This window comes from Cricetulus griseus, chromosome 7 (assembly GCF_003668045.3).
Source record: "Cricetulus griseus strain 17A/GY chromosome 7, alternate assembly CriGri-PICRH-1.0, whole genome shotgun sequence".
In the NCBI taxonomy this organism is placed as follows: Eukaryota; Metazoa; Chordata; class Mammalia; order Rodentia; family Cricetidae; genus Cricetulus; species Cricetulus griseus.
The window spans coordinates 92,370,381-92,394,728 of NC_048600.1; the positions used below are offsets into that span (position 1 = coordinate 92,370,381).

The window sequence follows — 24,348 nt, forward strand, 5'->3', positions numbered from 1 at the left end:
CTTCTACACAGAATTCAGCGATGGACTCAATTCCCCAGCTGGTCAGGGGCCTGGCGAGACAGAGCTGCAATTTTCCCCAAACCTCTCACATCGTAACCCCTCCTTCCCATCGCACCCTAGCGAGTACAGCATTGTGGACTACTCGAATCTCTGTCTCCCTCTCCCTCTCTCCCTCTTCTCATCCTCCCTTCCCCTCTCATGCTCCCCTAGACCCTTGGAGCGGCATAAAATGAACCTCCTGGTTGAAGCACTTTGTATGACCACCAGGAGGCGCCATGCCACCGCTCTACTATTTAGTGGCATCGTGTACAGTTATTTATACTTTGTATTTAAGAAAACAAATACCTTTGTCTACAAACAAGGACCTCTGGGGCCTTCCCTGTATAATTTCTTGATGAAAACATTGATTATGAAATGCATTTTATTTTAACCACCCTGTGTGTGATTGAGTTTTATAGTGAAAGCATTCTCAAGTAATGTATGGGTTAGGGTTGGTAGGCACCACAGCCTGGACAAACGATGCTCGCATGAGGGAGCATGCTAACCAGGTCCCCTTTGGTCATGGTGAGGCATCCCAGACAGGTTCTGGAGCTGTGCTTCACACGCAAGGCACCGTCTGCAGGTCATGGTGAGCCCTGGAGCTCTTCATAGCGGCAGAGGTTTCCTGAGGACCTTGACCCTCACCCCATCTTTAAAAATGATATGCTTGGGGGCTGTGGATGTAGCTCAGTTGGCAGATTGCTAACCCAGCATACACAAAGCTGTGGGTTTGGTCCCCAGCACGTATAACCTCCGGCGTGGTGGCATACACACTTGCAATCCCAGCACTGAGGAAGTGAGGATTTAAAGTCATCCTCAGCTGCATAGTGAAACCGAGACCATCTAAAGAAGAAAAAGTGTTGGTTGCGTTCCATGACCTGTTTACTTTAGCCAGCCATGATCTAGCACCTTGGCAAAATAGGTGATGTTCTTCTCTGCATGTGAAGCCATGGCATGAACACAGCCTCACCTACCTGCCAGGCTGTGAGCTCCTGCTTGCACCAGCCAGCAGAGCTCCTTACCAGACAGCGAGCGGCACTGCCGTCCCCTGCCCTGTACCAGGACGGAGCTGAGCTGGGGGGTCCTCCTAGCGTTCCTCGGCCCCTCCCACAGCTGTGTCAGATGGAGCAGAAGAAGCAGGAGAAAGGAGCCCACCAGTCTCTCATTGACCGTGAAAGCCCCCCACCCCTGGCAGTGACGCATGTAAGCAGTGTGTTTCTCACAGACTCAGTTGTCCCAAGTCACCTGGGAATCTTGTTAAAAGGCAGACTGGAGACTGGGGCCTGGGGAGATGGCTCCGTTAGAAAAATATCTGTCATATGTTTAGATCCCCAGCACTCACATAAACTAAGCTAGGTGTGTCCTGTCATCCCAACCCTGGGAAGGTAGAGACAGGCAGACCTCTGGAGCTCACTGGCCACGGGCCTAGTTAATCGGTGAAATTTGGGCTCAGCGACAGACCCAGTCTCAAAAGATAAGGTGGACAGAAATTAAGGAAGACACTCAGGCCACATGTGGTAGCAGCACACACCTTTAATTCCAGCACTTGGGAGGCAGAGGCAGTCAGATCTCTGTGAGTTCGAGGCCTGCCTAGTCTACAGAATGAGTTTCAGGACAGCCAGTGCTACAGAGAAACCCTATCTCAGGAAGAAAAAAAATAAAAAGAAGAAACTCAGAATTGGTCTCTGGCCTCCACAAACGTGCACACATTCTTACTCTCTTGCATGCACACAGAAACATGTACACAACACACACACACACACACACACACACACACACACACACACACACACACACACATCAGTAGGTCTGAGAAGGATCCCGATGTTGCTGGTCTGAGGTCTCAAAGGTTATGGGGGGCCTCGATGAGTTAGTAGGGTGCAGGAATCCCTCATGGGTCAGGTCCCCATCCCAACCCCTGCTGCTGGGAAGTCCATTGCAAATCAACTCCCACTGACCCCAATGCCTCTCCTCCCACCCAGCACAGCTGCCCAGGCTTCCACAGCCTCTGCCCAGCCTCTCCCCACCTCAGGGGCCTGAGGTTGTTTACACAGAGGCCAGCATTCCAATCATAGACCCTGGGCCCTACCCACTTACTCCAACACCTTGTGGGGTTTGGGAGGAGGGACCCCTGTGAGCAGGTGTGAGCACCTGCCTGCCTCCCCCCATTCCATTTAGTAGGTTCCAGAATGTCTCCAGACCCATTCAATAACTGAGCCATAGCCATCTCACATGTGTGTGCAAACAAGTATTATTTATTTTATGGGCACTGGGAAAGAATAGGGAAGAACTGATGGGGACATTCTGGTCAGTTGGAGGTCAGTGAGATGACATCAGGGTGGCCTTCCTGCTGTGGGGTGAAGGGATAAAGGGAATGGGCCAGAAAAGTACTGGGCAGACCCAAGGAGGTTACTTCTCGAAGTATAGCTTGAGAACAATGGGACTGTGGGCTGAAAGCCATATGTCACATAGCCCAGGATGCCCACTTTGTGGAGGGGAGTGAACTGAGAGTTTCCCCTTCCAGAACTCCTGTCCCTGAGGCACTCATGATGGTGGGATTTGGGGAGCCAGGACTGAGGCTAACAAGAGGTGACAAGACACAGATAGGGTGCCCCAGCCCTCCTTTCTAGGCCAGGGGCCTTGCCTATGCCTGTACGTGGGTCAGCTGGACATCACCTGCCACTTCTAGATTGTTGATGCCTGGCAAGTGCTTCAGACGGTGGACGTAATCACACAGGTGTTGCCCATCCACGGAAACCTTGAAGCAGTGACTTTCACACAGGATCCACACCTGGCGAGAGATGCCACAACATTTGCAGGGCACTCTGGAACCCAGGCTTGTGTCTCCCTCCCCCAACCCTCCTTCCTAGGGAGCAAGCCTAAAACCTGGCCTCTAGCCAAACTGAATGGTTTGCCCTTCGCCAAACGTGAGTGTTCTCTTTGCCTAGTACATTAGCATAGGCTGTTCCCAAGCCTAGCGTGTTGTTACCACCCTGCACACCTTCCATACAGGGATAAGTGCTGGTCCATTCCTTACGATGACTTTCTCCCTTCTTTGTGGTGCAGCCCTCGTATCCCAGGTGTCTGCCCCATCCCACCACAGACCCATGCACCCTCCTCTTGCACCCCAGCATCTTACTGAGAAGCTCTGGCCGCAACTGAAGGGCATTTTTCCAACCAGATTTCGTTCCTCGGGCCCCCAGGTGTTGTTGATCTGGGTGTTTCGTACTACAACATTCTCATTGAAACGGGGATTCAGGTGAAAAGCGACATCCATCCCAGAGCGAAGGTTGATGTGGAACCTGGCATGGCCAGTGCACACAGACCCTGTCTGACCACTGAGCTCTGGGCTCAGCCCCTACCCATCACCCCCAGGTGGCTCAGAGCCAGAGGTTGGCCAGAACAACACCGAGAGCCTCAGTTGCCCCAAGAGCCTGGGGGCCTGTCTTACCTCTTAGCATTGGGCAGGACAATGCCTGCTATGATGATGGACTTGGATGGGTAAAGCCCGTTTGGGATGGAGGTGAGGAAAGGTGCAGGCTGTTGGGAGGATGAAAACAGCAGCTGGAGTGCTTCAGCAAGGACTCAACACAAGGGCTGCAGACTCTGAAGTCACGCCTGAGAGTGCTGCGTCTTCTGGAAGGATCTCAGGGTCCTATACTTGGTTCATTAAATATCTAAAGAAAACCTCTTTTGTCTCCCAAAATACATTTCAACTATCCCGGGGGGGGGGGTGAGGGGGGGGTCTTGGTAGGGCACAAATGACTTGTTGGGGTATTGTGGTTTGAATGAGAATGCCCACCCCCAGACGCTCATATATTTGAATACTTGGCCCCCGTTGGTGGAACTGTTTGGGAAGGATTGGGAGGTGTGGTCTTGTTGGAGAAAATGTATCACTGGAGATAAGCTTTGAGGTTTCAAATGACCTGCACCAGTCACAATCTCTCTCTCTCTCTCTCTCTCTCTCTCTCTCTCTCTCTCTCTGTCTCTCTCTCTCTCTCTGTCTCTGTCTCTCTCTCTGTCTCTCTCTGTCTCTCTCTGTCTCTCTCTCTCTCTCTCTCTCTCTCTCTCTCTCCCCCTCTCCCCCACTCCCTCCTACAAAATGTGAGCTCTCAGCTACTGCTCCAGTACAATGCCTGCCTGTCTGCTGCCATGTTCCCTGCCCTGCTAACCATGAACTCTTAAGCCCCAAATTAAACTTTGTTCTATAAGTTGCCTTGGTCATGGTGTTTATCACATCAACAGAAAAGTAACTAAGGCAGATTACAGTTTGCTCATGCTGAAGGTACCATTTTAAAGCTGAAAGCTCTATTCAGCGGTCTACTAATTTCCATGGGTAGTTTTAACTGTTCGCCTGGATGCAGGAACCTTCATTGATCACGCAAGCCAGAGGATTGTCCTCCCCACCTCCCCCCCCCCCAAAGCTGTCCTTCATCTCTCACCCTGCCTAACACAAGCCACAGCTCAGGCTCTCTGTAGGAAACCACTTACATAGACTGTAGTGGGGTATACCACGGGCTGGATTCCAGGAGTCTGTGGGAGAGATGGGGATTCCATAGATTTATATGCATACAAGCGACACACACTCCAGGGGGACCTCAGCATCCAGCCCTTGAGACCTCCATCCCCCCTCTCACACCAGCATTTCTGAAACTCCCTGCTGTTTTCCTGGAGTCAATTATGGTCACCTGCCCTTCAGCCACTCCCCATGCAGCCCCACCAACTTGGGGTTCCCCACCTGCACTATTCTGGGGGAAGGAGATTGCGTAGGCCCATGCCTGGGCTGAGGACTCTGCCTACGTGACCAAGAATTGTTTAGGTAATTCTTGAATCAATAGAATCACTTGATGTTAGCTATATACATTATAATACATGCTTCCTGGTGCTGTCCCTGCCCTTGGAGGGCTATTTAAATGGACTTCTCAGCATCAGCTGGGAGCCCTCCTGAGATGATATGGTGTTTCCTGTCTCATCATTAGCGTCGTTGAGTAATTAAACTTCTCTAGTCCACACACCTCCACTCAGAATCGGACCCGGGACTGTACGGCTGGCTCCGTTCACAGTCCTGAAGACATCGGTCCGGAACAGGCCATCAGTAGTGCCTTGGCATGGGCTTCACCTTAGTTAGTAAGCAAGCCAGAGGCTTGGACCACCACACTCCAGCCTGGCCCAGTGTGTCTGCCAGACCTACTCCTCTGAACCTGGGCTGTCCCCAGGAGAGCCCTGTCATCTTCCTAGCACAGGGCCCGTCCCCAGCTTTCTCCATCTTCTTTCCTATGCACTTTGGTTCCAACTTTGCGACTCTAGGAAATTCTGGTTTTGATTAAAGGAAAGCAGTGGGGCTGTGAGATAACCAAAACATTTTAGACTTACAGGAAGCATTGGTCCAGGGGCGGTGTGAACTGTGTGGATGACAGTTTGAGCCTGGGAAAAAGAAATGGGTCTTAACCAGCGCTCTCACCATTGTGAAGACAACTACCTGCCACCAGAGGGCGCTACTTGACATCCACCCTTAAGCCTGAACCTTGACCTGTAACCAGGGAGGTCATTCACCACGGCCTCCCCTCTCCTGGAGGGGAAGAAGGATTACCACTAGAGTTCCACCTCACCAGCCTTGATTTGCAGGAGGGAGAGGTGAATGTGTGGCAAACAAACCCATTCAGATTTTCTGCCCTATTTCTGCCTCTCCAGTGCTGGCATTACAACTGCCCCTGAGCACCACAGTGTGTTGTTTGTGAAGCACTGAGTATCAGACAGGGGCTTTGCCAGTGCTGGGCAAGCTCTCCACCAACAGAATTTGTTTTCTATTTGATCAGAGCCAGCCAAGCACACCTGCAACCCCTTCCCGCCAACATCGCTAAGGCCTGGTGGGTGGGGAGTGTGTATCGCGTTGTCTGCCCTCATGAGGGAGGTACAGGTTTAACCCACAACAAGAGCCCTAATGAAGAGGTTCTAAAACATAAAAGGATCAAGTGACTTACCACAGGTGCCTGGTGGACAGGCCGAACGCTCTGAAGCAGCAAAGGATAGAGGGGGGTGAAAAAGAGAGATGTTATCTCTGGAGCCATGTGGGGTGAGAGGTGACTTCAAACTCTAGGTGTGGTTCTTGTGGTCAGCTGTACCTTCCTAGTCACGATGATCACCTCCTTTCTGAGCCTGTTGCACCCAAATTCTCACCCTCATGTGCACAGGGTGTCAGGGTTAAGGGAGGGAGACTGTCCTCTGGCTTCCTGCCAGACCATGTTGCTTCTCTGGGCCCCCAGAGGCAAGAGCACCACCCCGAGCTCCCCTTTCGCCTGTGAGGTGAAACTTAGCATTCAGTGCTCAGTTCCAGTGCTTTCCACCGGAGGCCAGCATCCTTCACTCCATCCCTCTGGGGAGCTCCAAGGCTCATGAAGGTTAAGCAACTTGTCCAGGCTAGCACAGGTGGCGAGTGAGCGAGGGAGTGAGAAGTTGCAAATAGAACCCAGCTTGGTAGTATTGTATCCACCACATCCTATATCCTCCCCAGGCCAGGGTCAACACCGGGGCTGCCCTGCAAAGGCTTCCAGGTGCTCTCTGCCAGTCCTAAAGTTAGTGTGGCAGAAGGCGGGTCCCTGCCTGCACCATCAAGAACCACAGAAAGGCTAGTGACTATGACACCCTTTCCCCTATCCCCAACTGCCTGAATGACCAACAGAGAGAGCTAGCTGCTGGCTTTTCCTCCCTGCCCCCGGCCCACCCCTACCCCAGCAGACCTCTCCCTCCTTCATTTGCTTACTGTTCTCCCTGGCTGTGCAAAATAATAATTAATAATAATAATAAAATCATCATGTACTCAGTCCCTATTGCATGCCAGCACCTGGTGAGGGGCTAGAAATACACAAATGAGCTAACAGATCATGCTGCTGGTTTTCCAGGGGCTCCTGGGCATGGGGAAGGTGAGTGGCATGACAAATACACATAGGAAAGATGTTGTGACCTAACCCAGCACAGACAAGGACAAAGTTCACAGTGACATGGGGTGGGTTAGAGATAACTCTTGAGTGCCATTTAAACAAAGAATTACAGTAAAATTATTAGTTTGCCAGGGGCCAGGTGGATGGCCTATGCAAAAGAGAGGTGGCCAGAGTGAGCAGGGGTGGGGTGGGGAGGTGGGGGACGGGGGTGGCATGGCTGAGCAGAGGTAGTGAGCGGGCCAGACGAGGGAGCGTCCTGTTATGTCTTGTGAGGGAATTTGAGCTCGTGCTTATTCATTATTTTTGTTTTGTTGTGTTTTTTTTTGGGGGGGGGACAGGGTGTCACATAGTCCAGGCTAAAGGTCATCTTGAACTTCTGATTCTTCCAGACTCTGCCCCCAAAGTATTAGGACTATAGGTATCCACCAAGCTTTGGGCGCTGTTCAGAAAGACTCTGTGACCCAACCCTAAAGATTTTGACAATGGGAGAGTCTCAGATGGAGTGTGTGGGCTGAGACCACTGTGCAGTGGTGGGTTTGGAGGGGGTGAAAGGAAAACAAGCCATCGGTGATGTATGTGAGCAGTTACCACAGCTTGGACCCACACAGTGGCTTTGGGGAGGGAGAGATGGTGGTGTGTGGGGGAACAGCAAAGTGAATGTAGCGTTTGTGGATGGGATGGGGCCTGAAGGCCGGGGATAGCTTGTTGGTTGGACCTGCCTCTAGGCTCTATCTTTTTGCTACTGATGAACCTCCAGGGCCCGAACACTTAACTCACTTTTGGTTTGTGCCCCCTGGGGTTCCGTGGGAACTGGATGGGCTGAGAGAATTGCACTGTGGAGAAGACAGGCTGGACAGGGACTGCAGGGGAGCTCTGTTAAAACAAAAGCATGTCTGGATGACAGGAAACAAGAGGCAGGGGCCAAAGCCAGGGCAGGCAGGGCTGGCTCCTGTAGAATGAGTGAACCAGATCCCCGGTGTCTCTTTACTCCCTGCCTCTTGCTCCTGCCCCTGTAGGGAGAGGATCAGAAACAGAAACGGGGATGTGAGCACAAGGTCAGAGGGAAAGAGGCCCAGCATACCCTGGCTCTCCAGTTTTTCACATGAGTATCTCTACATATTGACTGTGTTTGGTATTTTTGTGACAGGGTCTCATGTAGCTCAGGCTAGCCCTAAACTCACTAGGTAAGAGAGGATGAGGATGATCTTGAACTCCTAACCTCTCTGCTGTTGGAATTATAGGTCTGAGCCAGTACGTCCAGCTAGACTTTCAGATCTCGGCAACACATTAAGAATTTTAAAACAAGCTGGGTGGTGGCGCACGCCTTTATTCCCAGCACTTGGGAGGCAGAGGCAGGTGGAGCTCTGTGAGTTTGAGGCCAGTCTGGTCTACATAACAAGCTCAAGAACAACTAAACTGCATCAAGAGACCCTGTCTCATTTTTTTAAAAAAACACAGCTGAATGCGGTCTTACATTCCTGTAATCCCAAGCACTGAAGAGGCTGAGGCTGGGGGAATCACAAGGTAGAGCCAATCTGGATTACACAGAATTCAAAGCCAGCCCAAGCTGTATAGTAAATTTTCAGAACTGACCCTGGTGTTACACACCAGTAATCACAGCACTGTGGAGTCTGAGGCAGAAGGATTGACGCAAGTTCAAGGCCAGCCATGGCTATATAGTGAGGCACTGTCTGAAAATAAATAAATAAAATAATTTGTTTTCAGAGATGAGCCCGGTAACATGTGTCTATAATCCCAGCATTCAAGAGGCCGAGGCAGAAGGGCCATAAGTTAGAGGCCAGCCTGGGCTACAAAGTAAGATTCTGACACAAACTACAATAAAAAATTCACACAAAAAAGTTTTTGGGGGGCTGGAGAGATGGCGCAGAGGTTAAGAGCACTGACTGCTCTTCCAGAGGTCCTGAGTTCAATTCCCAGCTACCACACGGTGGCTCACAGCCATCCTTTATGAGATCTGGTGCCCTCTTCTGATGTGTAAGCAGAATGCTGTATACATAATAAATAAATAAAATCTTAAACAAAAAGTTTTTGGTGTTTGTTTTGGCTTTGGTTCTCTTTTTCCTTCCTTCCTTCCTTCCTTCCTTCCTTCCTTCCTTCCTTCCTTCCTTCCTTTCTTTTTTTCTGTTTTTAATACTGAGGTCAAACCCAGTCTGGGCTCCAAGCATCATGCTGTGCCCTCTGATTTGGATTCCATTTGATTCCCAAAGCGCAACCCCTGCTTGAACTCCCTGATCATGTAGCAATAGACAGTTGCAGGGAAGGAGTAGCTTTGTCATCTTGGAGACCAAGGCAGATTGTTCATTGCAGAGAAAGCAACACCAAGAGGGACAGAGGGACAGAGGGACAGACAACAGGCAGACAGACACCAAACCAGGGAACCAGTACAGCCCCAAAGCCACCTGGGGAAGACACTTGCTGGTACCCTGTTGAGTGAGCAAAAGCCAAGCCGGTCATGGTCCTTCAACCCTGGGACCGGTGCCAGCCGCTCCTGACCTGGAAGGTGATGAAGGACAGCTGCAAGGAGCCCGAGACAGCAATGGTGTCCACGAGGTGGTAGGGTACACGGTGTGAGTACTGCACAAAGAAGTTCTTGTTCACCATCACCTGCAGAAGAGAGCTGCTGTGGGGGTGTGCTGGCCCAGGCCACACCAGAGCTGTACATTCAGAAATGAAGATCTGAACTCATTTCTCAAGCCCAGTCTTCCCAGGCAGGGACATCATCTTCAGTGGGGTGCCAAGGACAGAATGTATGAGTCACTGCACTTAGACCCATTGTCCACTTGGCTCCTGTTTCTGGCTGGCCTTCAGTCTGACCACCGTTCACCTAGTACTCCAGGCTTATCATTCCTTTTTAGAGGTTTTTTGGAGCTATTTTATTTTATGTGTGTAGATGTTTTGCCTGAGAGTATTTCATGCACACCACATGCACTGTGGTGCCAGAAGAGGGTGTGTAATCCCCTAGAACTGGATTGCAGATGGTTGTGAGCTGCCATGTGGGTGTAGGGAACTGAACTCTGGATCTCTACAAGAGCAGCCAAGTGCTCTTATCTCTCCAGTCCCCAGGTTTATCTTTTCAAACTTCGTTCACGTCAGTTAATTTTTTTTAATTGATATTGTTGGAAAAGGGTCTTGTGTAGCTCAGGCTAGCCTCAAACTTGTTATGTAGCTAAGGATGACCTTGAACTCCTGATCTTTCTGCTTCCATCACCCAAATGCTGGGATTTCAGGTTGGACCACCATGCCCAGTTCATCCAGAGCTTTGTGCATGCTAGGCAGGCACCCTACCAGGTGAACTATATCCCAGCCGTCACCTGGGATAGTGTCTGGGTGTGCTAGGATGCTCAAGAGCAGCACAGGACAGTCAAGCTCAGAATGTGCTTGGAGCACACAAGAACCCCAGTGTGTCACACAGACAAGCTCAGGAGTGAATACACTCATCCCACCCCAGCCCAGTTCCTCTTGTAAAGACATTGCCTTTTAGCCTAAAGAGAGGATAAAGCAATGTTGTCAGTAGATCCATGTTAAGACTGGGGTGTAGCTCAGTGGCAGAGCACTTGCCTAGAATGAAGGAGGCTAGGTCTGATCCCCAGCACCACAAAAAGTAGCCTTTACTAGGGACCTGCAGTGGAGGAATGGAGCTAACTTGGACTTTGGGATAAGTGAGGCTATCTGCACATGAGGCCCCACCCCTCTTGAGTTTTTGACTGACAGTTGATACAGGGGGTGGGGTGGGGAGAGTCCTATCTTTTCAATGTTGTTGCCATAATCCAGCAAACAACCCCACACCCATGCATAGAACGCAACTCTAATAAAACCCAGTGGGTTATTGAGGGGAAAAGAGACATAAAAGCAGGAGGGGGTTAAGGAGGACAAAGGTTAGGGAGGGAGTGGAAGGAGAGAGAGGGGAGAATAGGGAGTGTGTGCGCTCAAAATATATTCCATTTGTATATGAAGTGATCTAAGAATAAATACAGAGATTTGGGGGCTTCTTTTTTTTTCTTTTTAGACACATGAGGCCTAAAAACAACATGGTGACAGATTGGGGTCTTATTTTCTGAGGCATAAAAGCAAGAGCTGCATCTGTAGATACAGGCTGGAGTGTGTAAGGCAAAGAGCAAAGGTCACCCGTGTGCAGTGGCTAGGCTGGGGCCTGGTCTCAACGAATGTGGCTGCTAAAATGTGGTCCACCCAGGGGGCAGGCTTGGGGGGTGGGATTCCCCACTCACCTTGAACTCTGACCTCTGCACCAGGAAGGTAAGTTCAAAGGGCCTCCCCTTCTGGAAGGGCATCTGCATCTTCCTCTCCTCAGGCCCCCAGTTTCCTTTCTGCTTTGTGTTACAGACCACATACCCTCCATCTTCAAACCGGGGATTGAAGTGAAAGGCAATGTCGTTTTCATTGAGGCCAGTCTGAAAGTTCACAGTAATCCTAAGGCAGAGAAAAGACCCTCCTGGAGCATGGCTTACTGCCGGGCTTGGACAGAACCGCCTCGGACTGCTTTGTCTGTTAGCATGCTTAGGTTCATCTAACTTAGACCTAATGTATTCTGTGTAGTTACTGCATTTTGCCCTTCCTGCCTTCTTTTCTTAAAAAGTTAAGTAGACAGTTAGTAAGGAAAAATGACAACATTAACAGCAACAACAACAATAAAACACACACATCTTTTTGCCCCAGCCACTGGTCACAGACATAGAGAAACCACACTGGACCTGGGTTGGACCTGGTAGTTGTCACTTAGCACTCAGATGGTGCTACGCAGGCTTCTGGGGAATTGTCACCAACCATCTTACTCAGCTGTGTACCCTGTGTGCAGCACCATTGTCATAGTTGATTTTAGTTGTTGATGTATCTGGGAAGGGGTATCCTCCACCAGTGAATTGCCTCCAAGGGTTGACCTATGGGCATGTCTATGGGGTGGTTTTTCTTGGTTGTTGGTTGATGGAGGAGGGCCCCACCAACTGTAGGTGGTGCATATCTGGGCAGGTGGGCTGGGGCTACATTAAAAACATAAAGGTAGCAGAGGAAGCAGGAAGCAAGCCAGTAAGGGCATCCCTCTGGGGTCTCTGCATCAGCTCCTCCTTGGCTCCTTTCCTCCCCAAGTTGCTTTTGGTTGGAGTGCTTTATCACAGCAACAGAGAGAGAGACAAACTCATACAACTTCCATCTGGCCAGGCAAGATGTATGTGGTGGTAGGAATGGTCCCCACGGACTCATATGTTTGAATGCTTAGCCTATCAGGAGGTGTGGCCTTGTTGGAGGAAGTGTGTCACTAAGGGGGCGGGCTTTGAGGTCTCCTATGCTCAAGATACACCCAATATGGCACACAGTCTCCTGCTTCCTGTGGATCAAGACAGAATTCTCAGCTCCTTTGCCAGCACCGTGTCTGCCTGCGTGCTGCCATGTTCCCTCCCATGATGATAATAGACTAAACTCTGAAACGGTAAGCCGGCCTGCATTAAATGCTGTCTTTTATAAGGTTGCCGGGGGTCATAGTGTCTCTTCACAGCAATAGAAACCCTAACTGAGACAATGTACCCACTGGTCAATAGTGGCAAGTCTGTTATTGTGGTACCAACTACTTTCTGATTAAATTTGAGATAGGAATTCACATCTGATACTGGAGACCTGGATAATAGTCTGTGGCTGCAAGGTCTTAGGCTCTAGTGGGGAAGCTAATACCACTGTTTTGCTAAATGGACACAACATGCATATAAAAACACCTCTACATAATTGTTTGTGTCTATAGATCAATACTGTTGTCAGCTTTGGGCAGAGAAGCCTCTTTTTGCAATGGGCGGTGGCCACTGCAGAAAAAGTGACAGCTACACATCAGCATCCAGGGAAGTGCTGGGCTGCTCGGAACACAGCAGGTGTAACATGGCCACTTCACTCCTGAACTCAGAGCAGCTATGGTTACCTGCGTAAGATCCACCTAAGACTGAGTCAGACTACAGCACTGTGTCTGCAGCGGGAGGGGCCCCTCACCCTTCCCTGGGGATTTTCAGGCAGTTAATAGTAGATGGGGGAAGCAAGAAGTATTTCTTTCAGGGGTGTAGCCACATTAGCCAAATGCCCGTGTTCCTGCAAACATGCTTTCACGCATGCTCATGAAGCAACCTTTATGAAGCCCACTGGGTCACACACACATACACGGAATAGGGGGGGGGCTAGCTGGGAAAGGTAAGGGGTTCAAGAGGAGTGGGAGTGAATAAGGGAGGGTAATGGGAGTGCACATGATCAAAATACATTATACACGTGCACGGAAATGTCCCAAGTAACATACTAACAAGAACATTTCAAAAATTAAAAGCGAAATAAAAAAGAATAATGTCTTAGAGATTGGATGTTCAGAATGCTGCCCACTAGGGACTGGGGAGATGGCTCAGAGGTTAAGAACACTTGCTGCTCTTGCTTCCCAGTAACCACATGGTGACTCACAACCATCTGTAACTCCAGCCCCAGAGGAAGCAAAGGTCTCTTTTGACCTTTGTGGACAACAGGCACACATGTAATATATACACAGACATACATGCCGGCAAAACACTCAGACACATAAAATAAAAATTGAAAAGTACTATTAAAGAAAAATGTTCCCCAGGAAAGTCATTTGCACAAGTGGACAGTGTTAGGAAGCTGATGCTGTTGGGAGCCAGCCCAGAACCTGCTCAGTGGGGGAAAGAAAGAACAAATTTAGAACAGGTGAGATGACTCAGCAGGTAAAGACACATGCTGCCAAGCCCGACCACCTGGGTTCGATCCCTGAGATCCTCATGACATCAGAAAAGAACTCTTGGAAATTGTCCTTTGACATCCACACATATGCCATGGCAAGAATGAGTACACACACACACACGTGTAATTTTAAAAATTTTCAAAGTCATGTGAAATTGTTCTCCAGGCATGAAAAACCTTCACGACCAAATCTGGTCTTCGCAGAGTGCTGGAGTGTTTGGGAGACATGAGCTATGGAAGGCAAGCATAGGCTCTGATCCCAGCTCCACAGTGTCGCTTGATATGACCCTTGACCCACACTAATGTGGTAAGTTCTCCTTTTCACCAACAGTGGAAAACTCCCATTTCTGTCTTGTTCCTGGGAGGAAGCCTCTCCCAAAACCACTTTTGGAGTACGGCTGGGGTTCCAAGAGGATCAACTAAAATCACAGAAACTTCCAGAGAGGCGGGCTCACAAAAGAAGAGCCATCAGTGTTTGCCCTGCCTCTCCGTGTCACAGCCAGCTCAGATACAAGATCCAAGTTCAAGTCTGAGGTTCTTCTCATAGGTGCTGCACAGCCCAGCCTTCCCTGAACTCCTGAAGTGGCTGGTGCCCGCTTAGCTACTAACTGGTATCTCTCTATGCTCACACAGAGCAGTCACCCCACCCCAGGACCTACAAGAAGCTACTGTGGCCTTAAACCAGGCATTATCCCACGTGGACGTGTATTTGGGAGGCTTGAGCAGACACAGGATCCTGACATCGAAGACTTAGTACTTTTTTGAGACAGGTTTCAAGTAACTCAGCCTGGCCTCGAACTTGCTGTGTCGCTGAGAGTGAACTTGAACTCCTAATCCCCCTGCTTCTGCCTCCTGGGTCTGATATTATGATTATGTGCCACCACACCTGTGGGTTGTTTTTTGTTTGTTTGTTTTGTTTTTTTGATTTTGAGACAGTCTTGGTAAGTTGCACAGAAAGGCCTTGAACTTGAGATCCTCCTGTCTCAGCCCTTCCAGGAGCTGAGTTTATAAACCCACCAGGGGCTTGCTTTTTTAAAGATAGGATAGCGTGTATTCCAGGTTAGTCTTAAATTCCTTATGTAGAACTTGTTTGCTTTGTTTTTAAGAAAGGGTATCACTATGCAGCTCTGGCTGTCCTGGAACTCAGAGACCTGCCTGCCTCTGTCACTTTGAACTTCTGATCTTCCTGCATCAACCTCTCCCATGCTTGGATTCCTAGGACTGGATAGGGCTGGAACTGGAGAGACAGCTCAGGGGTTAAGAACACTTCCTGCACTTCCAGAGGACACTAACTCAGTTTTCTGCATCCCCATCAGGTGGCTCATAACTTATGATAACTCCAGCTCCAGGGGGATCTGATGCCCTCTGGCCTCCTCTGGCATCCACACACACACCACACATACACACACACACACACACACACACACACACACACACACACACACACCTATAAAGAAAACCATTGGGGCTGGAGAGATGGCTCAGAGGTTAAGAGCACTGACTGCTCTTCCAGAGGTCCTGAGTTCAATTCCCAGCAACCACATGGTGGCTCACAACCATCTGTTATGAGACCTGGTGCCCTCTTCTGGTGTGCAGATATACATGGAAGCAGAATGTTGTATACATAATAAATAAAATCTTTAAAAAAAAAAAAAGAAAACTATTTAAAGCTGCTGTGGGAACTAATGAAACTTCTCTTTTTGCAACACCATGTCACAGTGTCAAGAGTGTATGCTGTGGCCAGCTGCTCTGACCATGCTACTACTCTCCTCTGGATGTGAGCTCCCTGGGAACAGAGTGCTCAGGGCCCAGGAGTCTACAGAGTCTGTCAACGGTGCCAGGATGACAGGCGGTGTGAGAAGGGCCAGCCCTCCATAGCCTGCCCCTCCATGGTTGCTGAGGCTAGAGATTAACATCAGTATTGTGGTGGTTTGGATAGGTATGGTCCCCACAGACTCATGTGTGTGGATGCTTGGTTCATAGGGAGTGGCACTATTAGGAGGTGTGGCTTTGTTGGGGGAAGTGTGTCACTGTGGGGTGGGCTTTGAGGTCTTATATGCTTGAGCTACACCCAGTGTGGCACAGTCTCCTTCTGCTGCCTAGATCAAGATATAGAACCCTCAGCTCTTCTCCAGCACCATGTCTGCTTGCACACTGCCATGCTTCCTGTCATGACAATGATGGCCTAAGCCTCTGGAACTGTAAGCCAGTCCCAATTAAATGTTTCCTTTTATACGAGTTGCTGTGGTCATGGTATCTCTTCACAGCAATAAAACCCCAAGACAAGTGTCATCCACATACTTATTTGCAGAGGCGTGGACGGTCCCGTGGATGGTGATCTGAAGTCCCTCTTGCAGTCCTCCATGGATTATTCCAGAAAACGGGATGGGCTGAAGAGAGGAAATGGAGAGATATCAGTTGGCTGGCTGTCACTTGCCTGGTGTGGCAGGACCCAGTTAGAGCTGGGGGGCATGGCCACCTAGGAGCTGGAATCCCAGCAGCACAGATCTTAGGGTCCCTCACAGAAGCAGGCCCAATCCTGTTAATTACAGACATTCAGAGAATACCAGAAGTTTGCCAGGTTTCTGAGGCATGACTGGCAGTAGACCTCAAGTCACTTCCTTCCACAGTCTGAAGGAAGTAACAGCTGTGGAACCTACCAGAAGGAAACAGCATGCAAATGACCTAGAAGGAAAGGAACTAGAATGGTGGTGAGGGCTGCTAGCCCCAAACCAAGTTCCCCGAAAGACCTCAGGGTTCTAACTCAGAAGTCCAGAATACTAAAGAGACCTACCGTTCTGTTTTGAACAGCAAACCATTTCCTCCTAGGAGAGGACTGAGAGAGAGGAAGCCCCTCTTACTACCATGTAACCACGGCAGCCAAGAGGCTAACTGTGGGTTGGTGGAGGCAGCTTCGTTCCTGGCAGCATGGCTCCTGTTCATGCTTGCCCCAGAAGCCTTTGAGCCCCAGTGTTCCCTCCATCTCAGGCGCTGCCAGGAGTCCATCCTGATCTCCCTAAAGTGTCCTAAAGGAGCACTGGGTCCCACTGTCACACTGTGTTAGAGTCAGGAGGATTCCAGGTTTGACCCTCGCACTGCTCAGTATCTGTGTGGCCTTCCAAAACTTAGTCTCTGTTTGCCTCAGTTTCTCCATTTGTAAATAGGGATAGAAACTACCTCCCCACTTGCTTCTTCACAACCCCTCTGCCTCCACCTGCCTTGCCTTGTGCTCTCAGAGCCCAATTCTCAAACCGATGACTTGTACACCAAGCATGGCTCTGCCACCTGCAGGGTCTGTCTGTCAGCTAATTCCCACTTTTAATGGCCTTTCTAACACCTATAAAAATTAAACGCTCTAGTAGTCAGGAAGGTGATGGAGTTCAGTGAAGTGGCCAGGTAAGGCACAGTAGGAGGTGATAGGGACTGGGACAGAGACGGCCTTACACTGTTTATTTAGCAGGGCACTGTCCACTCAGCTCTAACGAATGGTTGTCATCCACGCACAGTGCTGAGGGAATGAAGCAGACAAACACAAGAGACAGTTTGAGCACCCCCGGGACCATATATGGTTTGGGGTTGTGCACACCCCGACCCTTTTTAGCACTTTCCTTGCAGCCTAGTTCCTCCGCCTGCTTGCACTCTGCACGTACACCCCTCTCCTAACAGTGCAGCTAGAAACCCCAGAAGCCTCTGAAGCCTGCATCAGGTTGGACTACTCCCACATCTGAACAATAATGTAAGTTTCCCTGGTAACCATCAAAATTAGAGAGTTCCTATTCAAATGCATCCCCAGTGCATCCAGGAAGGAAAAAGAGAGGGATTCGTTCAGCCTGAACTGGTTTTGGGGATGTGTGCAGTAAGGCGAAACAGTGAAAGGGAGTCTCCCATTTATTAGCCTGTGCCTCTGCATGAGGGAAGGGGTGTGCACGGTGGGACTAATGCATATACGAACTGGGCTGTCCATCAAAGCAGAAAACCGCTTCAACCACGCCCCTTAGTAACCTGCAAAAGGGAGCCCTGAGCAACAGCTGGCCCGCCGTCAGTTTGGAGCGGCTCCCATTCTAACCTGAAGCACTGCTTCAGATAAAGCTGCATTGCTTCCTTTGCAAATCCCTGTGAGCCCCTTAGTTTGAATTCTTTGGATAAGATGCCAAGGACTTGGAAACACCAACCACAGGTTGTGGAGCTGCCAAGCTCTCCCAAGAACACAGAAATCTGGGCAATGGGATGACTTTATGTTCTAATTCTGGGGTTTTGGGAACTCCTCACATACGAATAAGAATTCTTGTCAGGTGTGTTTTCACACACGTATGATCTCAGCACTTGGAAAGTGGATGCAAGGGGATCTGAGTTCAAAATTAATTAATTAGTTAAAAATACAACCTGTCTTGTAGAGACACATGAGAGAATGATTTCAGTGAAATATGACTGGTGTTGTTTTGAAATAACCTGAGATTGGAAAGGAAAGAAGGGGAAGGTATAAGAGAGCAAGCAAGACAGGTCTTGGGATGGCCAGCCATTTATGACACTTCTTTGCAGGCTTAAATTAAGTTATTGCCCAAGAGCCCAACAGAAAACACCCACCCACCCAATTCAACCCACTAGCTACTAGACCACAAATGCTGAGTCGGTAGTGGGATCTGCCACGACTTACATCCTACCTTACATGCTAAACTTTTAGTATGTGTCAGTTTTCAAGGCAGATGGATGGGACTACAGGGTCGGCTTCCTAGACACAGATTTACGGCCTATCCAGCATCTTCAATAATCTGCTAAACTCAGGGACTCTTCCCTCCTAAGCAAAGAGACCCCCTCAACAATAAGCTCAGAAACCTCTTCCCTCTAAACTTAAACTCCTCCCTCTAAACCCAATGACTCCGCCCTTAGTTCACCCTCCCATCTAAGATCAGAACTTCCGTTGACCTGTGACTTGCTGTTCTTTGTTCTATGTTGCTGTTGGAGCTCCACCATGTCCCAGCTTCTCCTGCTGTTAATAGCTGGTGTTATTAAGGAATTTGATTGTCAGAAATGTGTGCCACCGGGCATTGGTGGTGCACACCTTTAGTCCCAGCACTTGGGAGGCAGAGGTAGGTGGATCTCTGTGAGTTTGAGACCAGCCTGGTCTACAAGAGCTAGTTCCAGGACAGCCTCCAAAGCCACAGAGAAACCCTGCCTCAAACCCCCCCCCCCCAAAAAAGAGAAATGTGTGTGTCAGCTCCTGTCTATAGCTAACCAACACTCCAGCCAAGTTCTCCTCCTTTACCTAACTGTCTCTGTTTTCTGGCCTTCATCTTTGAGCTGTCAGGCCACCCAGAACATATGGAAGCCTGTGATGGCCCCCTAGATGTGTAGTCTCATTCAGACAAGCCCCAATGTCATCATTTTGGGGAGATGTCTTCTCACATGTCATGTTGGCTCTGTCACTGAATGCTTTAGTAACCTGGAACAAATCACAGTTTGCCTGTGTCTGAGTTCTTTTCTGTTCACACCCTCATCCCCACCTGAGGTATTTGGAGAACAGTCAGCCTGAGGGAATTATACACTGGCATGGCAGGAAATAAATGTTTTGTTGTTGTCTTGCTTCTACGAGGCTAGGGATTAAACTGAAGGTCTCATATTTGCTAGAGAAGCATCCCTAGCCTGACACAAGATGATTGTAAGGGTACTTACTCATCCTGGGGGTTGCAGGAATAAGAGCACAGCCTGCTCTTCTAGAGGATACAAATGCAGATCCCAGAATCCATGTCAGGCAGCTCACTTCTAACTCCAGTGCCAGAGGACCTGATACCTTCCTCTGGCCTCCTGAGGCACCTAACACATGTGGCATACACACACACACACACACACAGAGAGAGAGAGAGAGAGAGAGAGAGAGAGAGAGAGAGAGAGAGAGAGAGAATCTAAAGAAAAAGAGCTCACACAAAGGAGATCCCAGCACTTGGGATCCCAGACCTTTAATCCCAGCTCAGAAAGGTATATAAGATAGGAGCGGGGCATTCAGTAGTCAGTCTCAGAGATTTATTCTCCAGCCACACTAAGGACAGAACAGCCCTTTCAGCCTGAGGGAGATAGAGGTAAGAGCTAGTGCCGGCTGCTTTGATTTTCTGCTCTTCAGCGTGAACTCCAATATCTACCTCTGGGTTTTTATTATTTGTGCTACAGCAGAGGGAGGATGGACACAGGTCATAGGGGCAGGGCAGCACAGGTTGCTCCCTGAAGTATGAATTTTACCAAAACAGCTTTGTGAGATGTCAGTGTCTTTCAATCTCCTGTAGGCCAGGCCAATTGTAGCTGAAGCTGACCTTGGATCTCCTGCCTCAACCTCTGATTGTTGGGATGGCTGGTGTGTGCCACCATCCCCAGCTTAGATTTCAATATCCTAAGTGGTGTCCCCAAATTCTGAAACATTATTCTAACATGAGTGGATCTTACAAGTAAAGTTGTTCACGTCTCAGCCTAGATTACAAAAGACCGGAAAGAATCTAAAAGTCTCCTAAAAGGAAAGTGTCAAATAAATCACGTCGTTTGCAGTGTGAGGCACTCGGTGTAGAAAGGATGGCGGTGGGGGCTCTGAGCAAAGATGTGGAGTGACCCCATCTGCATTCATTCCTTCGTCCTGTGTGGTCATGGAGGTCAGAGCCTGCAGGAGTCAGTTCTCTCCTTCCACCGTGTGGGTTCCCAGGACCGAAGTCAGGTCACCAGGCTCAGTGGCAACTGGGCCAGAGTGAGGTCATCTGTGTAGGAAGTGGGAGGGGCATCTGTCTGTCTGTACTCAGTTGCTGACTTGTAGATAAGCTATCTCTGGAGAAATTCTCCAAGACTCCGAATGGCAGGAGAGGCTGCAGGGAAGGTCTGAGTGGCACACCTCACTCACCCTTACCCTCAGATATGGCCCGGAACCTGGGAATATGTTGACTTAATGTCAGAAATGATTCTGCGGGTGTGCTGAAGTCTCTGGACGTGGGGAGATTGCTGAACTACCCAGCCAGGCCCTACATAATAACCACTATCCTTATAAGAGGGAGGTCAGGGGGTCAGGCTCTGAAATATATGTAACAAAAAAGAGGCCTGATCTGGTAGAATGGACCAGTGGATGAAAGTGCTACCAAGCCTGATGACCTGAGTTCGGCCCTCAGGACCTGTATGATGGACTGGTAAGACTGACTCCCCAGGGGGTTGTCCTCTGACCTATGTCACACATACACATAATAAACAAACAAACAAATAAATAAATGGTGTTGTTTAAAAGAAGTGTGAGAGCTGTGCATTGGTGGTGCACGCCTTTAATCCCAGCACTCGGGAGGCAGAGGCAGGTGGATCTCTATGAGTCTGAGACCAGCCTGGTCTACAAGAAGTGTGAGCTGCTGCCGCTGGGGTTGGGGGCATGTTTGTTGTTAGGCATTAACCCAAGGGCCTTGCACGTGATGAGCGGGCAACCCTAAATCACAACCCCAGAACTTGGTTTTGAGACTTCTGTCCCCGTCCCCCTCCCCCCCAACAAGGTGTTGAGTTAAACCTGGGGACCCAGGTTACTGTGGAATTCAGAGCTTCAGTGAGTCAGTGAGGGACCTTAGCAGGCAATAATGGGACCTGCATTTGATCCCTGCTGTTACTGGAGAGGACCAGGTATTGTAGTTGCTGTTTTCTTTTTCTCAGTAGTTATGCTCCCATCTCCCTGTGCTAGTCCTGGCCCCCGGGGCAAGTCACTTATTTATGTATGCCACAGTCCCTCCTGGGGTTAGTGGCACCAACCACAGCCTGAGGCATTCCTGAGGAAAGCATTCCTGAGAAGATGAGACAGATGATGGAAACTGGAAGTCCCTGGTCTAGAGGGGCTCTGACTGCGCAAATGTTTGCCCTAAGACGAATATTACCCTCCCTGAGCAGGCCTGTCTTCCACTCTGAGGCTAGAGCCTTTTGCTTCAATTTCCTGTTGGGATGTGCAGAAAGCAGAGCTCACTGCCAGAGGGTGGACAGCTCTGTGGTCCACCCAGCACACAGTCCAGCACCAGTGATGAGAATACCAGTTTGGTATGCTCTCAAACCAAAAGGCCCAGCTGTTTCGGAAGTTCAAAGACCCTGCCACTGGCTGTCATTAAACCGTCAGTGTCACTTCCCTAAAGCATCCCAGCAGCCTGGGTTTTAGTGCTTTTGTGGATGAGGAGATGGAAATGTGAAAACTCATGTAACTTGCCCAAAGCTGCACAGCTGCTTAACATCAAGCCTGGGATTTGAACACTAGTACTCATGTTCCCAGCCATAGGTGACTCAGCCAGAGGCTTCCCCTTGTGAGAAGCACATACAGGTCCTTGGCCCCTGGTTCACCAGGGTCACACAAGGGGGCCACCCTGACCAGCTCCATCTTTCCCTGGGCCCTCAGAGGAGTGCCCTCAGGCTATGACAATCTATTCCTCTGCAGGCCAGAAGTCGCATGGCTTTCATAGCCGCCAGCACTTCAGTAGACATGTGGGCCACAGCTGCAGAAGTCAGTGGGTCACTGAGTGAGAGGAGCCAGGTGGAAATGTGATCCCAGTGCTGTGGGGACATAGAACTGCACATGGCCACCAGAACCTGCTCAACCTATTCCTTCTCTGTGGGAGGGTTTCCCTCTATATTTGAAAATATTGCTTCATCTTTCATCTTGTTTGTTTGTTTGTTTTTCTAAAAAAAAAAAAAAAAGGTTTCATTGTGTAGTGTAGCCCAGCCTAACCTTGAACCCATTGTGCAGTTCAGGCAGACCAAAAGTTCATGGAGGCCCTCTTGCCCCAGCCTCCCTAGCCTTGAAGAGTCTGCCTTCTAAATCCACATAGGACACAGTTGCCACATTTTGAAAATGTTAGCCCCATCTGATGGGAAACTAGAACGGAATATCATGCCCTTTCTGTCACATTCTGCTCTTGAAGGTCCCACAGAGGCACTGGACAGCCCCTTCCAGCTACCTTCCAGTGCAGGTCCCAAGTCAGAAGCCTGGACAGTGTGGCTGGGGACGCTGGCAACTTCCAGGAACCCCAGGCAAAGCCCAGCGCCTATGCTAGAGTAAGCTCTGCTGCTAGGTCCTGGCAGACAGCTCACCCACAGAAACCTGCTGTCTCCTGCCCTGCATACAGTGGGCACAGTGCAGAAGGCCCCTGGGAGCACCGCCCTGGTAGCACTCACTTCTGTTTTCACTGCCATCTCCCTAGGAGCACCCCCCCCCTTTTGGGGAATAAATCAAAGCACGTTCACTCACTGTCACTTACCACCTGAGGACATGTGGCAAGACCCCCAACCTATCAAAGCCTCAGTCTCTCCACACACCATGGGGCTGTCTAACTTCCTAGTGTGTAAACAAGGCTACCTGCAGACAGCAAAAACAGGAGCACAAGGCAGCCCTCAGCACAGCACACTGAAGGACCTCCTTGCCCTTCCACACACTTTCTGGGAATGTTGTTGGGTAGGTTCTGACATGGTCCTCAGAGCGCAGACACCTCAGTGGGACAGCTTCCCAGCTGCCCCCAGCTTCCACTTCCAAAACACCTACTGTATTTGGCATGCTGTTTAACACCCACATGTACTAACTGCTTTCTCCTTACCCAGACGGACTCAAGTATTATTTCCATTTTACAGATGTGGTAACTGAGACCCAGAGAGGAGAAAGTACCATGAGAGTGAAGTCTCCTGGTTTGTAAATGACTGAACAGAGATCCTCTCTAAAGAAAGTACCTTAAGTGTCTTTCGTTGTCTGGTACCTGCCCGGCCCCTGGAAGCCCATCTTCATCTCCACATAAACTATTTCTTTTCTAGATTCTACTAGGCAGCGTGGAACCGGCATATGTTAGTCAACCACATGACCGTGGTGAGTGGAACCCTGGGGTCCCCAGAGACACGGTGAGCCTAACAGAGCTGCATCAATCAGGTGACCCTGTCTGGTGTGTCTGCCCTCACGTGTTGCCTGCGGGGACACCCCACCACTACCTACGCCACTCAGTTGTCTCCTCAGAGATCCAGAGAAACTTTCTCTGCACCCCACAACTCACCGGGTTCACGTAGGGAGCTTGGGTGTTGAAGAAAGCCATCTCTCCTCTCTCGGGAATCACCACTCTCTTCCTCACTCGCTGACAGACCTCTGCGCAGGGCGCAGGGCGCAGGGCGCAGGGCGGGACTGGGAGAGGAAACAGAAACCAAAGCCCCTTGGCTCTTACTCAAGGGGAGGAGCCAGGAGTCGGCGGCTGCAGGAAGTGTCTGGAGAAAAAAAAAGTCAGGGGCAAGGGGGGGAGTCGGGGAAGATACTGAGTGCTCCCTGCTCTGACACTTTGCCCTCCCCTCTCCTGTGCTCAGCCAGAGAGCCAGTCACATCGGTTTCTGAAGCTTCAAAGTGATGTTTCTCGACAGCCTTGGCCAGAGGATGTGCCTGTGCTTCTGAGCCTTTCATCACCACATGCAGCAAAGCTCAGGCTTCACTTTGCCTGTGTGCGTGCGGGGAGCCGTGGGAACGTCCTACTCAGCCCATTGTATGTGCAGGGAAAGTGATGCTGAGAAGGTCTAAGGAGCCTGAGCAAGGTTGCTCAACTCTTACGGGCAGAAGTATTTCTCCCTTGTGTAAAAGCTTAACAATGCAGGAAGAACTATTTTGCAAGAA

General features: G+C 49.9%; 1 protein-coding gene across 3 annotated transcripts; it reads right to left on the bottom strand.

Moving 5' to 3' along the window:
* Positions 1 to 2,272: 2,272 nt before the first annotated feature.
* Positions 2,273 to 23,910, bottom strand: Lgals9 (galectin 9). Of its 3 annotated transcripts, XM_027426554.2 has the most exons (11): positions 23,747 to 23,910; positions 16,032 to 16,120; positions 11,225 to 11,426; positions 9,492 to 9,602; positions 7,755 to 7,850; positions 6,021 to 6,050; positions 5,413 to 5,463; positions 4,531 to 4,572; positions 3,491 to 3,579; positions 3,179 to 3,341; positions 2,273 to 2,830 (listed from the first exon to the last, which is right to left on the bottom strand). In XM_027426554.2, the coding sequence occupies exons 1-11, from the start codon at positions 23,783 to 23,785 to the stop codon at positions 2,684 to 2,686; spliced, it is 1,059 nt and encodes a 352-aa protein (XP_027282355.1). In that variant the 5' UTR covers positions 23,786 to 23,910; the 3' UTR covers positions 2,273 to 2,683. The 3 variants fall into 3 exon arrangements, with proteins under 3 accessions (XP_027282355.1, XP_027282356.1, XP_027282357.1); XM_027426555.2 differs by lacking the exon at positions 7,755 to 7,850; XM_027426556.2 differs by lacking the exons at positions 6,021 to 6,050; positions 7,755 to 7,850.
* Between the last annotated feature and the right edge of the window lie 438 nt (positions 23,911 to 24,348).

Bases quoted from the DNA above. Each gene is read 5' to 3' on its own strand.
- Lgals9 (XM_027426554.2), bottom strand. From the start codon at position 23,785: ATGGCTTTCTTCAACACCCAAGCTCCCTACGTGAACCCG. The intron at 16,121-23,746 runs GTGAGTTGTGGG...TCCTCTCTTCAG, and splicing joins AAGCTCCCTACGTGAACCCG to CCCATCCCGTTTTCTGGAAT. The intron at 4,573-5,412 runs GTAAGTCTAAAA...TCTCTCCCACAG, and splicing joins CCCCTGGACCAATGCTTCCT to ACTCCTGGAATCCAGCCCGT.